This window comes from Trichosurus vulpecula, chromosome 5, assembly GCF_011100635.1.
Source record: "Trichosurus vulpecula isolate mTriVul1 chromosome 5, mTriVul1.pri, whole genome shotgun sequence".
Taxonomy (NCBI): Eukaryota; Metazoa; Chordata; class Mammalia; order Diprotodontia; family Phalangeridae; genus Trichosurus; species Trichosurus vulpecula.
Window position 1 is genome coordinate 47,610,802 of NC_050577.1, and position 18,832 is coordinate 47,629,633.

At 40.5% G+C, this 18,832-nt stretch overlaps 1 protein-coding gene across 1 annotated transcript in view; it reads left to right on the forward strand.

The window, feature by feature from the left end:
• The window catches only part of CCR4 (C-C motif chemokine receptor 4), a 38,559-nt gene extending 23,538 nt beyond the window's left edge, over positions 1-15,021 (forward strand). The window contains exon 3 of the mRNA XM_036758751.1: positions 12,335-15,021. Within this exon, the coding sequence (XP_036614646.1) occupies positions 12,355-13,407 (1,053 nt within the window). The 5' untranslated portion in view covers positions 12,335-12,354 and the 3' untranslated portion in view covers positions 13,408-15,021. The remainder of the gene's footprint in view (positions 1-12,334) is intronic.
• Positions 15,022-18,832: the final 3,811 nt, after the last annotated feature.

Here is an 18,832-nt window from a genome sequence, read left to right on the forward strand (position 1 = left end):
CTAAGGCTGAGAGGTTAAGCATGTTTCCATGCGTCAGCCAACTCATAGACGTCTAAGGAAAGATTTGAACCAAGGTCTCTCTTGACTTCAAAGCCAGGGTTCTAGGCACTGCCACTTAGCTGCCTTACCAAGGGCAGGTGCAGAGATTGAGATTAGGGACAATATGAGACTCCCCAATCTGGCTGGAATGGCTTTGGTCAAGTTCGCTTGATGGCAGAATGGAGGCCCAAGGGACACTCTGAAGTTCTTTCCAGGGCTAACTTCCCAAATCCTTCCAGCTCTAAAAACTCTATGAACCTAGGGTTTCAAGAAGTCTGTTAGGATGCTGTAGTTATCACAAGGGCCGCCTAGGGGGCAGTCTTCTTTAAATTTTTGACACCCCATTACCGAAAGGATTTCATATTCTTAAAATAATTGAAACAATAAATGAACCTTCCTAAATAATAAATTTTGGTTGCCTTTCATATTGTTTCTCTCTGAACATATGAACAGCCTCCTACTCCATATTCCATTAATCTGAAATCATTCCTCTTCCATAAAGCAGTGACCAGAAGGTATAGAAAGGAATCAAGGATCTCAGGGTTTAGCTGTTGTCTAGTCCAGGGGATCTTAACTTGGAGTCCATAAACTTTTTTAAAAAATATTTTGAGAACTACCTTTCAATATAGTTTCCTTTGTGGTCCCATATATTTCTTTGTGTACCTTGAAAAACATCCTCTGAGAAAGGGTCATGGATTTCACCAGTTTTCCATTGGGGGTCTTCCAACGGGGTCAATGACACAAAAAGAGGGAAAGGACCTTGTTCTAGTCCAACCTCTTATTTTACAGATAAGGACCAAGAGCTTGTGCTCAGGATGCCATAAGATTAATCTCTCTTGTTTCTTGTAGAAAACAAACTTGCAGAAAGTTCCCCTGTATCCTCCCTTCTCCTGAATTTCCCTATTACTGTTGAGGATATGACCATCATCTCCATCACTAGGCTCACAACCTCAGCGTCAGCTTTGACTCATCACTGGAACTCACCAAGAGGTATACTTGAGCCAGCAACTTGAAAGCCGATTGTTAAATTTATAGGGTCAGCATTTACACCTTAGAAATCAGCAAACAGTATAAATCATAGCTTGATTTATTATTTTTGTTGATTGTCTATATTTAATAAAGGAATGGATAAAATGTTGATAATGCAGGTTAAACTTTAACATGTGTCCTGTGTACATTTTTCCAGAGAGCTGATTGTTAATTATTTATCAGCATACCACTGAACTCACTTCATATATCCAATCTGTTGTCAAATCTTATAATTTATACAATTATAACATCTTTTCTGGGGTAGCAAGGTGGTGCAGTGGATAGAATGCCAAGTCTGGAGTAAGAAAGACTCATCTTCCTGAGTTCAAATCTGACCTCTAGCTGTGTGACCCTGGGCAAGTCACTTAAGCCTTTATGCCTCAGTTTCCTTATCTGTAAAATGAGCTGGAGAAGGAAATGGCAAACCATTCTAGTATCTTTGGCAAGAAAACCCCAAAAGGGGCCACAAAAAGTCAGACACAAGTAAAAAGACTGATAACAACAATAAAAAATCTCTTCTCGATGTCCCCTTCTCCCACTCACACACCCACCTCACATATCTGATCTGTTGTCATATCTCATAGTTTTTACCTCCACAATATCTCTTCCATAATCCATTTCCCACCCCTACTCACACAGCTAACACCCTGGTACAAGCCCTTATTACATCTTACCCAGATTACTGCAACAAGCTTCTAGTTGGTCTTGAGCCTTAAGTCTCCCCTTACTCAATTCATCCTCCAATCAGCTGTAATGGTTTTTTTTTTCTGGACTATAGTTTTGACTACATCACTCACCTGCTCAACAATCTCCAGTGGCTCCCTACTATTGCCAGGATCAAATAGAAAGTCCTCCGTTCAGCACTGAAAGCTCTCACAATATGGCCCCTTCCTATCCTTCTGCTCTTCTCACCCATTACTCCCCTTCATGCACTCTGTTATTCTTTGGGCATGCTCATCTTTAATGGTCTAACTGGTGAACCTTTCTAATGGAGTGACTCCATGCCTGTAGAGTATTTATATGAATGTTTTAGCAATGTATAATATATTCTACACTGGCCTACTTGAAGTTCCTTGACCATGATGCTCTATCACCCAACCCCAGACCTTTGCCTTAGCTATGCCTCAGACCTGGAATGCTCTGCCCCCAACTCTGCCTCAGTTTCCCTGACTTCCTTTAGGAATCTGCTCAAATCTCAACTTCTGCAGTGGGCCTTTCCCAGTCCCCCAAAGGGCTTTCAGATCACCTTCATTTACTCTGTATATATCTCATACACACCTAGATATTTCTATCTTGTCTCTCCCATTATAATCTTATAATTCATACATATATTTATTCATACATACAATTTATTATAATGTGAGCTCCATGAGGTCAGAGATTTTTTTGCCTGTCTGCATATCCCTAGCACTTACCAAAGTGCCTGGTACACAGTAAAGACATAACTGAGTGCTGTGGGTCTGTCTAAGTCCATAAAAGGCACCTCTTCCAGAATCCCTCCTCTAAAGACCTCTTTCATCTTTGAACTCCATTAGCCCTTATTGTCTGGATACCTGAGTAAAGATGGCAGCCTTGCACTGTTATCAGTTGCCTCGTTTGCCTGTACTATGTCTTTCCTTCCAATTACTGCAATAGTGAAGTCTTTGAGAGATTTCTCTCCAATGGCACTTCATCTGGCCAACCTTTGCAAAAAGCACCAAACCCAGTACTTAAAGGCATGAACTTCAGAGATCCTGGATCACATGGCTTGTAGCAATGAGCCTCATGGAACTGGGGTCCAAGGCTTACATCTACTCTCTTTTTTCCGGTGGCCGCTCAAAACGCCATCTTAAACTTTAAATCTTAAGTCATTTTGGCACAGTTGGGGCTCTTCCAATAAGTGATATTGTTCTCTGGGCCCCAATCATCATGAAAAATCAAGTCCTGGGGCTTTTGTTATCCATCACGCCCACTGTATTTCTTTATGTTTTAGGACTCAGTTACTCTGTGTGTATATAAGATGTACACATGCATATATACATGAAATTTAAAGTCAGATCCTTAGAGTTGGTCTCTATTGAATCCAAGTCAATCACTTAGGAAAGTAAAAGTGAATCCTTTTTGTCTATGCTTCAAGGCATTCTGGTGATAGAACTTCCCATGTAGGGCACAATATACTTTGAAGCAGATTATCTTTTTTTTAATTACAAAATGCCATTTGGAAGTTCATCCCTTTGTTCATAATTGGAATTTAACTCATTCTGTATCTTGGTTTGAGTTTCACACAAATGCCCCCAGAACACTAGAGTAGGGGCAGACATTTTAAAAATATATCTATCGAAGTATCTTTAAAATGTTTTTTTCTTCCCACTTCCTCACTAATTATAATGAACCATCATTCATATAATTGAACCATTTATTCAACTTATTAAGAGATTTCCAGTTATATTCAATTAACTTATTTGGATGGCTTTTAAAATGGGATCATGACAAGTGTCCCTAAAGTAAAGTTTTTCTTAGGTTTTCAGCTTACTTGTCATCTCCTCAACAAGCCCATAAATTTTTTGAAGACAGGTACCTCATTCATCTAGGTGGCACAAATAGAGGACAAAGTCTAGACTCAGAGAGATCTGAATTCAAATCCAGCCTCAGATACTGTCTCTGTCTCTGTGTCTGTCTCTCTCTTTTTCTCCCACCCCCCAACCCCACCTCTCTCTCTCTCCTTAACCCCAGTGAAACAAATACGACTCTCAGAATGCAAATTCCTTGAGGGCAGGGAACAGTTTCATTTTTGTCTTTGTCTTTCTGTTCCTTAGCACAATGCCTGGCAGGTGGCCTGTGCTTAATTAATTCTAACTGATTGATTAAATGCTATCTTCCTGGTGAACAGCAAATTCCTTCATTTTCTCCATCAATGAATGGATGATGATGAAAAGAAGGAAGGATGATGACAAGTAGTTCATTAGGGAAAAAAATTATAATATCCCCTCCCATATGTTCATTGAACTAGAAAACGAAAAAAAAATTTCAAGAAAAACATTTTTAATTGGATAGACACATCCATCTTTTAAAAGTAGCTAGATTTTTGCCTGCTCCCTTAAAATAAGATTTCAAGCCAGCATAAAATGGACAGAGAAAAGCATCCAATTTACCTGATATTGTTTGATACTGGATATGCAGGCATTAACAAACCAGTGGAAGCCCTGTAATGAAATTCTCTAGAATCCAACAGATGGGCAATGTCAAGGATGACTGTCCTCTCTGTAGCATGCCTGTCCAAAATAGACTTAACTTTGATAAGATTTATTCCCATAAACTAAAGCTGTGCCCATCAATTAGAGAATGGCTGAATGAATTATGCCATATGAATATAAGGGAATACTACTATAATAAATGATGAAATGAACAGTTTCAGAGAAATCTGGGAAGACTTGTATGAACTGATGCAAAGCGTAGGGAGCAGAACCAGAGATCTATTTATACGACAACATTATAAAAACAAATAACTTTGAAAAATTTAAGCACTCTGATCGATGCAATGATCAACTGTGATTTCAAAGACTAATAATCAAGCATGCCACCCATCTCCTGACAGAAAGGTGATGGAGTAAATATACAAAACGAGACACATATTTCTGGACATGATCAATGTGGGAACTTATTTTTCTTGACTATGCATATGTTGCAAGGGGAGAGTGGGAGACAGAATAAATATTATTAATTTTAAAATAAAATTTAATTTTAAAAATAGAGTGGGAGAAAAACAGATGTGAAGAGTCAAGGATGTCCATGCTCTCTGTAGCACCCTTTTACAGGATGGACCCCAATTTGAAAAAACTGGCTCTAAGGAGCTTCCTCCCACTTGCCTGAGGTAGCTTTGCTGGCTGACAGAGAGAAAAAGCCTATTTTAGCTAAGCCTAGATCTCTCTCCCGATAAAAGACTTTTGACTAAGGTGACTGGCTCATCACAGGAAGCACACCATATACCTTCAAAGACATCCAGTCATATTTAGCACCCAGCTTTCTGAGCAAGTTTAGCACTGACTGGGAAACCTGAAGCAGCCTGGTCCTTGGAGCCACAGTCAAAAGGACAAGGTAGGTGGAAAATGAGTGTTTCTCGTTTCTTCTCCCCAGTCCCTTAGGATTTTATTTTTTTTATTTTTAAAATTTTTATTTAAAGTTTTGAGTTCAAATTCTATCCTTCCCCCTTCCCCCCACTCCACTCCCCACCCTGCGGTAAGCAATCAGATATAGGTTATACATGTGCAGTTATCTCATTTCTTTTTAATGGTCGGGTGCACACACACATCTGCCATCCCTTTCATGGACCCATTCAGAGAGAACAATGTGCAAGCTTTCTAGATGTACTGTATGCACAGGGACCTTCTGTGGGTAGCCTCCACACCCAGGCACAAGCTATTCTTCATAAGTCCATTCCAGGCTCACCACAGGGTATGAGCATATCCTTAGTACCACCTATCTATTTGCAGGACCTTTTTTTTAAATTTGCAGTCACATATACAGCATGCACACATACCCACCAGGGCCCCAGGATCCATTCTGCATAAAGTCACGCACATATTTGCACACGCATGAAGCTTATTTGTCCACACACAGCACTCATGCATGCATTTACCAAATAACCTTTCATCTTTCCCACTGAAAATGTCAACCAGCTAAGCCTCCCTTACACTTACAGTCTTGTAAACTGCCTATCCCCAAAGTTTCCTTGCTGCTGCTCCTGTGTCAATTTAATGAGCTTTTATTCTTTGACTTAACTTGAAATATATGGCTACCAAACCATTTCATTTTAGTAATCTCTTCTTCAGCCTGACCTAAAATGTTTGTCATATTCCCTAACTGGTCACAATTATTGTTAACTACGGGGTCTTGGAGGCAGCATGGGGCTGGGGAAAGTGGGCTGGATTTGAAGTCAGACAGCATGGTATGGCAGTTAGAGCACTGGATTCAGTGTCAGGAAGGCTTGGATTTGAATCTAGCCTCAGATGCTTACTGCCTATGCAGCTCTGTGCAAGCCAATTAATTTCTCTGTGCCTCAGTTTCCATATCTCTAAGATGGAAGTGAAGGCCTGGATTTGAATCTAGCCTCAGACACTTATTGACTATGTAGCTCTGGGCAAGCCAATCAATTTCTCTGTGCCTCCATTTCCACCTCTCCAAGATGGAAGAGAAGGGCTGGATTTGATGACCTCTGAGGTTCTCTCCATGACCTGTATTTGAATCCCAGCTCTGTCCCTTACAAGCTGTGTGTCGAGGCAAATCATTTAACTTTGGTAGCCCACAGCTTCTTATCTCCAAGATGAGGCTGGTTAGTTGAGATGAGCCTGAAAGTCCCTTCCAGATACAAATCTATCTTCTGATGACTTCATCTAAATTCTCTTGAGGGCAAATAATGAGGTATTATGGGGTGTGTACTGCCTACTGGGAGACACCAGCATCCAGTCATTGGCCAACATGTGCAAATAACTTAAATTGCCTCAAGCTGCATAATGTAAGGTACTCCCTTACACAAACACACTGGGAAGGTTGTTTCTATGTACTATAGGAGCCCATGCTGAAGATGGGCACATCTGTATCAACTAAGCATTTGGCAAACCCTGACATGCTACGTATTTCTCAGTGGGCTTTGCCCTTTTGGAAAATAAGTGACCAAACAAACCAATGAACAAACACAAGACTGAACAAAGTACCATAAAGAACAAGGCCTAAGTTTTATAACTACAAATGTTTTATAATTTTTTATAAATACAAAAGTTATATAAATACAAACGTTAATTTTCTGCAGGTAGAACCTGTATCAAATTGCTTTTTAAAGACAGCATGATGTACTTTGATGTCAGTAGAAACTCTTGACTTGGGGATTGCAGGAAATGTGGGAATGTTTAGCAAGTGAATTTGGCTAATTATAATGATCACAGTCAATATTTCTATTGGGCTTTAAATTTACAAAGAACCTCATGTCTAATGTCTCATTTAACCCTTACAACAATCCTGTGAGGTAGGGGCTATTGTTATTCCATTTTACTTATGAGGAAACTGAGGGAGAGAAAGTCACTCAGCTAATGTCTGAGGCAGGATGTCAACTCAAGCTTTCCTAATTCCAAGTCTAACATTCTATCCACCATGTCACATGCTGAGAAGCAAGTGGCACAGTAGATAGAGCACTGGGCTTAGAATTAGGAAGACTCCTCTTCATGAGTTCAAATCTGGCCTCAGAAACTTACTAGCTGTGTGACTGGGCAAGTTATTTAACTTTGTTTGCCTCAGTTTCCTTAGCTGTAAAATGAGCTGGAGAAGGAAATGGCAAACCACTCCAGTATCTTTGCCAAGAAAACCCTAAATGGGGTCATGAAAAGTTGGACACTACTAAAAAATGTCTCAACAACAACATGTCACATACTTGCTACTAAACAAGTTGAGAACATGGAATTCTGGGAAGCTCTGTTGCCCCATACAAAGAGAAATAGGGAGCTCTAGAAATGAAGGATAATAGTGGGGAGGGGAGAGTTTCCTCCAGTGTCCTTAGGGGTAGTAGGGGGAATGTAGGCTCCAAAGGAGGGTCTAGGAGGAAAAAGTGTTCCCACAATGCAGATGACTCAATTTACAAAATCTCAATTCATATTCTCTTCCAGGAAGAGAGGTACACCTTTTGGTGGTGAGGTTAAGAAAGAAGCATCCATTTTCTGCTCCCTGTGCCTCCTCTCCTCTTTCAAGCCCTCCCTCTCCCCAGCAGATGAAGACTACGATAAAACCTGCAGATTTTCTACCTAAGCAGTCTAACAAAAAGCCTCAGCCCATTGATTTCTCCTTTCACCTTTACTAACTTGCTGACTGGTGTCAAACATAGCTAAGAACCATACAAGGCAATAAGAACTTTAGTTTGCCAAACCACCTAATTCTAGTAAGCTCCCCTGCCTGGCGTTGCAGGACTCCAAGTGAAAGCTGGCCAACCGCTTGTCAGGAAGGCTGGAGAAGGAAATCATGATTCAGGTCAGGGTTGGTTTAGATGGCAGCAAGATTTGTTCCAGTTCTTAGTATCCCCAAATCTGACTTCCTTTCTGCCTCCCTAAATGTGTGTGTATGTGTGTGTGTGTGTGCGCGCATATGCACATGCATGCATGACTACATACTTCATTGCTGGGAGTGCTTCCCAAAGTCTCAAAATAATGACTACTAAAATCGTCCCATTGGCTGGATTCCCACTGTTGTCCCATATAATCCCTTTCACGTTGACAGCTCCTCTGAATTTGCTCAGTTGCTTCCAAAGGAACTGTTTGGAACAGTCAAAAAAAATTAAAAAGCATGAGATTTTGAGTCAGAACATCTGGGTTCAGTTCCTGGATCTGCCACTTACTACCTGGTTTAATCTGAACAAGTCACCTAAAGTTTTCGGGCCTCAGTTTCTTCATCTACAGAGTGAGAGGATGACCTCTAAAGCTACAACCCTATCGTCCTCAGTCTCACTGGGCTATTTGAAGTTGAGCCAAGTCATCTAGTATTTATTAAGCCCTTTATTATGTGCCAGGCACTGTACTAACTGCTGGGGATACAAAGAAAGGCAAAAAGCCCCTTCCTTCACAGTCTAATGCAAAGTAATAATAGCAAATGATTGGATAGAAACAATATAGTTTGGGGTGTAGCGTAAGTCTTAGTGCAGTTTAAAACTGCAGACAAAGTAGATGGGGGCACCCCAAGAGGCAAGGGGAAAGGCTTCTTAGAGTAAGTGGGATTTGAGCCGAGTGTTAAAGGAAGTCAGGTAAACAAAAAGGCAGAAATCAGGAGGTAGACCACTCGAGTTGTGGGGGACAACTAGGGGGATGGAGTGTTATGTTGTAAGAACTGCAGGAAGGCTAGGGTAGCTGTGCTGTAGAATTCATTCTTTGTTGTTGTTGAGCTGATTTTCATTTGCATCTGACTCGTCATGGTCCCATTTGGTCTTGGCAAGGATACTGAAGTGGTTTGCCATTTCTTTCTCTAGCTCATTTTACAGATGAGGAAACTGAGGCAAACAGGGTTATATGACTTGCCCAGGGTCACACAACTAGTAACTGTCTGAGGCCGGATTTGAACTCACAAAGAGGAAGTTGGCATTCTATCCACTGCACCACCTAGCTGCCCATAGAATTCATGGAAGGGAGTAAAGTTGGAGAAGATTGGAAAGGTAGGAAGGGCCCAGGTTATGAAGAACTTTAAATGCTAAACAAAATGTTTATATTTGATATTGGAAGTAATAGGGAGTCATTGCGGATCATTGAGCAGGCAGGGTGATACCACTAGATCTACACTTTAGAAAAAAAATCATCTAATTAATTATAGCTTTTCCCTGTGGTATTGAGGTTCTCCTGGGTCCTCAGAGGCTAAGCCAGCACAGCAAAAATCCTTCATCTTGTGGCTTCCCTTGATTCAGCACATATTATCAGGATATGATTTTTGGCTAATATGTGATACTATATATAAATTCGTGACTTTTAGGCTCCCCTTTACAAACTAACTCCCTGCTGTTGCTACTTTACGCTAGCTACTTACAAACTTCTTACCACATTGACTGATGGGGTAAGAGGTCAGGGGCCTCAGAATAAGATACAACTCTAACACACATTTAATTAGAATTTACTAAATGCTTACTATATATTGGAAACTGTTGAAAATGCTGGACATACTGAAAATGGTGGGGGTGGGGAGGTAGTCACAGGAGCTCACAATCTAATGAGGGTGAAAACATGAAAACAACTATGTACAAACGTGAACTATACAGGATAAGATGTAAATGATCAGTAGAGGGAAATCACTATCATTAAGGAGAGAGGGCATGGTCCAAAGGCTTTCTTGTGTAGATAATATTTAAGCTAGGACTTGAAGGAAATCAGGGAAACCAGTAGACAGAAATTGGGAGGGAGAGAATTCCCAACATGGGGGACAAAGACAGAAATTCTACGTAATCAGGAGATGTATATTATGAGAGGAACAGCAAGGAAGACAATATTACTGGTTCTCAATATCACTGGATCTGTAAGGAAGGGGGTAACATGCAAGCAGACTGGAAAAGAGTGTGAAGGCACTGGTTTTGAATGCCAAATAGAAGCACTTTAATTTTATCCTGCAGGTGATAGGGAATCATTTAAATTTATCTCCTGAGGTTTGGGGTGTACAAGGAACAACCAGATGACTTAGCTCTTCTCAGAAATACAAAGACAAAGACAATTCCCAAAGATTTAAAATGAAAAATCCTATCCACCTCCAAAGAAAGATCTGATAGAGTCTGAATGAAGACCAAAGCATAGTATTTTTTACTTTATTTTTTCTTTGCTTTTTTTGTCTGAATTTTCTTTCATAACATGACTATTATGGAAATGTTTCCATGACTGCACATGTACAGCCAATATCGAAATGCCTGCTTTTTAACTGGGGGAACGGATGTAAGAGAAATTGGAACTTAAATTTTTTTAAAATGAAAGGTTAAATTTGTTTTTACATGTAACTGGAAAATATAATATATTTCATTTAAAAAACAAAGATGACTAAAAAAAATCCTTCATCTTGGAAAGACCTCAGAGATGGGCACTGTGTCCCCACTATAATGAGCTGCTGCGACACAGCTCTACATATATAAACACCTACAAACAGAGATGAGAGGAGGGGCACAGATTTGTGGGGGGAAGTATATCTGAGAACTGAGAATATCCAAATGAGTTATGAATTTGAATATTTCACGGTGACTTCATATTTCTGTCAAAAACACCTCTAGCTGGAGGGCTTTGAATTCTTTTCAGCTTTCCCTACTAAGAGGTTGGTGTAGAACCTGGACAGCTGTTGGTTTTCCAGCACAGATAGAACAACCCATCCTGAGAGAGAAAATGCCTGAAACCTGTGTTTTCTCACCTGGTTTTCTGTGGCAAATTTTTGAGACTTATCATCAGGGTGGTAGCAGAGGGATGAATTTTGAGGTTACATTTGTGGTCTTAAAGTCAAATCTATAAGCTTTTCCTCAATGCTTACTAAATGTCAGGCACTGTGCTAAGTGCTAGAGATACAAAGAAAAGCAAAAACAGCCCCTATTCTCAAGGAGCTAAAGGAGAGCCAACATGCAAACAACTAAGTGCAAATAAGATATACACTGGATAAATTGAAAAGAATCTCCAGGAGAAGGTACGGGCAGGTCAGGGGAGAACCAGGGAAGGCATCTTGCAGAGATAAGATTTTAATTAAAACCTAAAGAAATCCAAGAAAGTCAAAAGGCAGAGACAGGGAGGGAGAACATTCCAGGCCTGCACAGACAGTGAAAGGGCACACAGTGGGAAGATCAAGTATTGTACATAAGGAAAAGAAAGGAGGCCAGAGTCATTGGTTCCTAGAATAAATGGAGGGGAGTAAAGTGTAAGAAGACTGGAAAAGTAGGAAGAGACCACCTTATTAAGGGCTTTAAAGACCAAACAGAGGATTATTTATTTGATCCTGGAGCAATAGGGAGCCACTGGAGTTTATTGACCAGGGGAGGTGACATGGTCAGACCTGTGCTTCAAGATGGTCTTAAAGACCAAGTCATTGAGAGATTGAAGTCTGCACTGGTGGAGAGAGTACCCCCTACCACCATGAAATTATATCTTCAACATACTGATTGAAGTGATGACTTTTTACCTGTCCTCAAAACTTTCACTACCAAAAGTTCTATACTGCTTAAAATTTGCAGATTTTTTTTTAAACATTGCAGCTTCTCTTTCTCACTGGATCCTGGTATTCCCCTCCCATTTTCCTCCTTTGCCCAGTTTCCAAGCTTGGAGTCACCAAAAGCTGAGTTGCCAGTGGGAGAAGTAGTCATTCATAGGAAATTTAGACACTTTACCAGCCTGCAGTATAGTTTATGTTGAGAAATTCTGGCTTAAACCATGAGGGAGATTTGAGTTTCCAATTTGTAAAAGGTCTAATGAAGATGTTCAGGAGGATGGACATGAAATAGTATTGAGGGAATGGCCCACTTTGGGGAACACCTGATGTGCAATCTCCTTTCACTGATACACACTGGCATTGTCCTGCAGCCTATAGTCATAAGGAGTTGCACAGGGCATGGAGAGATTATGTGACATGCCCATGGTCACATAATGGTTCAGAGACAGGTCTCAAAGCCAGGTCTTCCTTACTTTTAGGTTGCCTTTTATCCACTACACCATGCTGCCTCTCATGAAATGTTGGGTTTTTTTTTTAAATTCAGAGTAGCCTTGGTTGATTTCATTGCCGTAAACACATTCTTTTCCTTTTCCCCCTCTTCCAGTTGGGTTTACCTCAGAGACAATGGAAACCACTTTGGACTACAGCAATTATTACATCTACGACCTCCCCAGTCCTTGCAGCAAAGGGGGAGTGAGGGACTTTGGAAAACTCTTCCTGCCACCATTATATTCCCTTGTGTTCCTATTTGGTCTGCTGGGCAACTTCATGGTGATTTTGGTCCTACTCAAATACAAGCGGCTTAAGTCTATGACTGATGTATACTTGTTCAACCTCGCCATCTCTGATCTGCTCTTTGTTTTTTCCCTCCCCTTCTGGGTCTACTATGTTGCTGACCAGTGGGTTTTTGGAACAGCCTTTTGTAAAATCATCTCCTATATTTATTTGGTCGGGTTTTACAGTGGCATATTCTTCATCATGCTCATGAGTGTAGACAGGTACCTGGCAATAGTGCATGCCATTTTTGCCTTGAGAGCCAGGACTCTGACCTATGGGGTTATTACAAGTCTAGTTATATGGTCAGTGGCCATGTTAGCCTCACTTCCAGTCCTGTTATTCAGCACATCTTACACAGAGAATAACAATACCTACTGCAAAGAGAAGTACCCTGGAAATTCAACCACCTGGAAGGTTCTGAGCTCTCTAGAAATCAACATCTTAGGACTTTTGATTCCCCTGGGAATCATGCTCTTCTGTTACACCATGATCATCAAGACCCTTCACCGCTGCAAAAATGACAAAAAAAACAAGGCAGTGAAGATGATCTTTGCGGTCATGGTCGTGTTCCTGGTGTTCTGGATTCCATACAATATTGTGCTCTTCTTGGAGATCTTGGTAGAACTGGAAGTTTTCCAGGATTGCACCTTTGGCATGCAGCTTGACTATGCTCTCCAGGCCACAGAGACCCTGGCTTTTATTCATTGCTGCCTCAATCCGGTCATCTACTTCTTCCTAGGTGAAAAGTTCCGAAAATACATCAAGCAACTCTTTAAAACCTGCAGGGGACCTTTAAGGATCTGCAAACACTGTAGTTTTCTCCAAGCTTATACTTCAGAAACACCCAGTTCATCTCACACTCAGTCTACTATGGATCATGAAATTCACGATGCTTTGTAAAGGACAGCAGACTACCTTCCTTCAAGGGAGAGAGGAACTGAGACACCCCTTGAGTAATCTCAGGGCTCCCTAGTCAGGTTTTGGTCAATAAATGTTCAACCAGAGGGTCAATCTGCCCCTCACCCTGAAATAGGCTTTTCTTCTTATACTGTGCATAGTTCCTAGACCAAGTCATTGTGCATCTGGGCTAAGAAACCTTGGCTTGTTTCGGGTATCACATAACAAGAATAGCATCTCAAGTGATGATCTTAAGAAGCCTATCTGAGAAGAACATCAATAAGGTGACAGATAACTAAGATGAGGATGCTATTAAAGTGTAGCCTGAGATGACTAGACAGCCAAAGGTTATCAAGATGGCAAAAAGAAAAAAAAAGACCCAGAACATTTGAGTTTGGTCAGGCTGTGGTTCTTCATTTTCAGCCTTGTGTGTAAGAAGTCAATGGAGGGCAGAGGTTTCTGATTGCTCTCTACCTACTACAATACATTTTGCTTTGGTTTTTAGCTTTTTTTAAAATCTGGAATTGTTGTCATTATATATTCTTGTTGGAATCCTTTGGGCAAGATGCATCTTATAGACTGGTGGTCTCAAGCTCAAATTTTCTGTTTGTTTTAAGTTGATAATTCTTCTTCTTGCACTACTTCTATCTAAAATCCTATCTCTTGTCACAAAGATTCATTAATCCAATTGCATCTAAACAAAGGGCTGTCTGGTCTAACTGGGGAATGCAGCAAGAAGCCCCATGCCCAAGGTTTTGATATCCCTGATGCAAATCAAGCATGTACCATGTATATAATGCCACTGGTTTGGATTAACAGGTAAGCTCAATTAGCAAATTAATTAAGGCTGTTTATAACTTTATTGTAATGAAATAATGCGTCAGCTTAAGTAAGACCTCATGTGTTGATAGAATCACCAATGTGAAATATAAGTCATGTAAAATCCATATTTACACATTGAGATTCAAACACATTTTCATTTACTCTTGGTTGCTAATGGCTTTAATAAAGGTAGAGTATCTAACGTCAAGAAGACTAAATAGAAATATAAATAGAACCTTAAAGCTACTAAATGTTAAGCATTCTTAACCTGTTCACAAATAAGGGCTTCCTAACCCATCATTAATTGTATCCTAGATGGAAAAACATTTTTGCATCATCATATTTGCTTAAAGAGGAATGGCAAGGCCTCTCTAATCTTTCCAATATCTATGCTATCAGCAGGTGTTATGGGCACTCTCCTAAAAGCATCGTATCCTTAAACAATTGTTATTATGTCACCTCATAGTGGGAACAAAACCCCTCAGCAGGGAATATACGTATCACTTACATTTCTAAAAATTTTGCCTCAAATTTCTCCTCTTTAGTTATACGGAAATTCAATTACTTGGGTCTTATATATGTTGTATTAATCATGTAACCAATTTATATAATTCTAGACAAATTGTAACTATTACTCATCAATAAACTAAATGGACAGAACCAGGCAGTGACACCATTCAATTCCTGGGCTATGTAAATGTTACTGACATAATCAATATCTCAAGGAAATACTCATTTGAGGAAATCTACTTAATGTTTTCATACTGATTCTTTGTATTAAGTGTTATACATTGGACTGTCAGATAATTTGTTAGAACTATGGAGACTGAATGCGGATCGAGGCAAACTGTTCTGTTTTTTCCTTTGTTTTTTTTTTTCTCTCTTCTGTTTTTTTTTTGGGGGGGGTAGTTTGTTTCTTCTTTCTCATGATTCATTCCATTGGTCATAGCTCTTCTTTACAACTTGACTATTGTGTAAATAAGTTCAATGTGAAGTTATATGTAGAAGATATATCAGATTCCATGCCGTCTTGGGGAGGGATGGGGGCGGGGGAGGGGGTGAGAAGAAAATCTGGAACTCAAAATCATGCAGAACTGACTGTTATAAACTAAAAAAATCTTAATAAAAATATTAAAAAAAGATAATTTGTATTTTGAGCTACCTTCTTCAGTGCCAAGTTACATTGTACATAAAAATAAAATAAACATATATATTTCAGGTGAACTTTTCTGATCAGCACTTTCAAACTACCGAAGATCTAAATGCTCTCATCCCCATTGTTTTTCCATGTGTCATTTCATGAGAAATCTTCCAGGGGTGCGGGTCTGAGGGTCTACTGTGTGGAGACCTATTTTGAAAGGATACAGAACAAAGGATAATGATGCAAGGCACCTACACAGTACAAAGTATGGGTAAGCCACAAAATAATGTTGTCAAGACATTATCAAACCACACCATGTCTTCTCATTGCCAGGTGTCAGCATGACTCGGCCCCCCGCTCCCTGTCCGAAGGGTTCTGTGCTCTCATTCCCTGTTGTTTCTGTTCTGCTTTGTAACTATGGAACTAACTGGTCTCAAAACCATTGGTTCACTTTATGGCATATATTTCATAATGCCACACTGATGTATTCTTCTGTGACATGAGATAGAATAGATCTGGAGAAGGACGAAAAGTACAGGAAGCTGAGAGCCGAAGGCTGTGAGTCCTTACTGTGATTCTTATATCATTAGGTCATAAGTGCCTTCAAAACATACAAGACTGAATGAGAAGAACAGGTATCTATGATTAGCAGGCAGTGGAAGTGAGGGAAGGTGAACACAAATGGATTACGGGTCTGGATCAAAAGGCTGGGGAGAAAGAGCATTAATGCTTTCCAGTCAGATGGACTTGGGTTCAAATCTCACCTCGGATATTTGTTACCTGTGTGACCTTGGACAAATAATTTAACCTCCTTGGGCCTCAGTTTCCTGATATGTAAAATGAAAGTTGTGGGGAGCTGATTTTTTGTTTGTTTTGCTTTTTAATTTTTTGAATTCTCTCTGAGAAAAGAAAGTTCCTACAAAGTAGCATATACCTCACAATTTCGGGTGATTGTCTATGTTCCTAATAAAGTAACAGAATAAAAAATGCCAACCTACCATGTGCTAGCCATAGAAACAACTTCTATACAATATGTGCAATATGGAGCTTTGCTTTTTTTAATAAAGAAAATGGCATTCCCCAAACATTCATAAAGCACCACATCTAATCCTTAGCAATATTAAGAAGTGGTGTGTAGCTTTGAGCTGCTGGTCTCAACTTTCTGCAGCTTTCCTTCCCCTTCATAGCCTCCTTTCTTCCCAAGTCCTGACTGACAGTAAGGAAAAGGATCTGACAAACCCATTCCCTTTAATCTGCTGACAATAATATGGGACAAATGAGTTTTTGTATTTTTAAGGGGGAAACTTGGGGACAGAGCTAGAAAGAAATGAATCACTAGTGGTGGAATATCAGGCATGGGGGCATGGGAGGACCCTGACACAAAACCCTAGAACTGTGCCATATCTCTATCTCTTCCTCTCAAGTCTCACTGCCATTGCCCCAGTACAAGTCCTTATTACCACCTTCCTGGACTACTGGGATAATTGCCTAATAGGTCTTTCATTTTCCACAAGCTCTTTCTGCTCCCACCCCTATCTAATCCATCTCTCACATGGCTGCCAGAATAATCATATTTATGTGTATATCTGGTGAGGTCACCACTCTGCTCAAAAATCTGACTCTTCATGACCCCATCTGGAGGTCAGAGATACTGGAGTAGTTTGCTGTTTCCTTCTCCAGTTCATTTTACAGATGAAGAAATTGAGGCAAACAGGGTCAAGTTACTTGCCCAGGATCATACAGCTAGTAAGAGTCTTGAGGCCAGATCTGAACTCAGGAAGATGAATCTTCCTGACCCCAGGCCTGGCGCTCTATCCACTTTGACACCTAGCTGTCTTCCTATTACTCACCAAGTAAATATCAAACTTCTTTGCATGAGATTTAAAGGTTTCTACAATCTGGTGTCATCCTACCTCTCCATGCTTCAACCAAACCAAACAATTCCCTTTTCTCCCAAAACATCCCTTGCTTTTCCCATCTCTAAATATTTGCTTATCATATATGAATTTGGATGTCATACTGAGATGTATTTCAAACTCAATGGATCCAAAATGGAACTCATTACCTTTTCCCCAAACACACCACTCTCCCCAGATTCCCCTTTTCTGCTGAGGGCATAACCATCCTTCAGGTCACCCAGCTTTGCTACTTCAGTGCAATCCTTGACTCTTCACTCATCCTGATGCCACATATAACCTCAGCTGCCAAATCTTGTCGTTTCTACTTCCACAACATTCCTTGCTTCTCTTCTCTCCACTCACACAGCCGCCATGTTAGATCAGGCTCTTCTTACCACTGGACTGGATTTAACCTGGGCCGTTGGAATAGTCCCTTAATCAGTGTCCCTGCCTCAAGTCCTCTCCACTCCACTCCATCTACCACACAGTTGCCACAATGAATATTCCTAAGGTATATGTCTGACCATGTCACTCCCTATCCAATAAACTACAGTGGTTCCTTATTACTACTAAACACAAATACAAACTTGTCTGTTTGGCATTGAAAGTCCTTCCTGTCCTAGCTCCAATCTCCTATCTATCTATCTATCTATCTATCTATCCATCCATCCATCCTATCTGTCTATCTATCTGTCTGTCTGTCTATGTCTGTCTGTCTATCTATCCATCCATCCATTGATCCATCCATTTATCTATCTATGTTTACATATGCACACACGTACACACACATATATTATTATTTTTATTTCTATATACTACATATAGTCCAGCAAAACTATCCTTCTTGCTCTCCCTCATCCATGACTTTGTGCCTTGGAACTGGCTGTCACCCATATCTAGATTGTTCTCTCTCCTCCCCTCCATCTGTAAGAATAGAATTTCCTTCAAGGCTCCTCAAGTACAACTTTCTTGATCATGCCTTTCCGGATGCCCTCCGACTATCTGTGCCTCCTTCCCCCACCTTCCCCCCCCCACTCTCCCTGTATATATTTTGTATATAGCCATATGGATATATATATTATCTCTGCCACTAGGCTGTAAGCTTCTTGAGAGTAGGTATTATTCCATTCTTTGAATCTCTAGTGCATAGTACAGTTACTGGCTCATAGTAGAATTTGTAAGCTTGTCAATTATTAATTGATTACTCCTGGTGCCTGTAGTATTCATCCTCTGTCTCATCTCCTATTGGGATGTATGGGTATTCAGGGAAGACTAGGTTCTCTGGTGCGTTGCTTATCCACCTCTGGTTTCTACCTGCCACCCACCTCTCACCTGTGGCTCCAAGAAGCTGTAGCATGTGCAACCGCCACACCCCAGTAAATCATTTTGGCAGGTGGGCTAAACCAGGTTGAGGGTAACTGAGGAACCTCAGACCTGCCAGTGAGTTCAAGCGGTATCTACCCCAAGCATGTGAAAACTTCCCTGGCAGAATAGGTGGATGTGTTCCAACAGGCCATGAAAGTGGCAGAAGCAGGTGCTGTGGAGTTCCTAGAGCTTGGATAAAAGT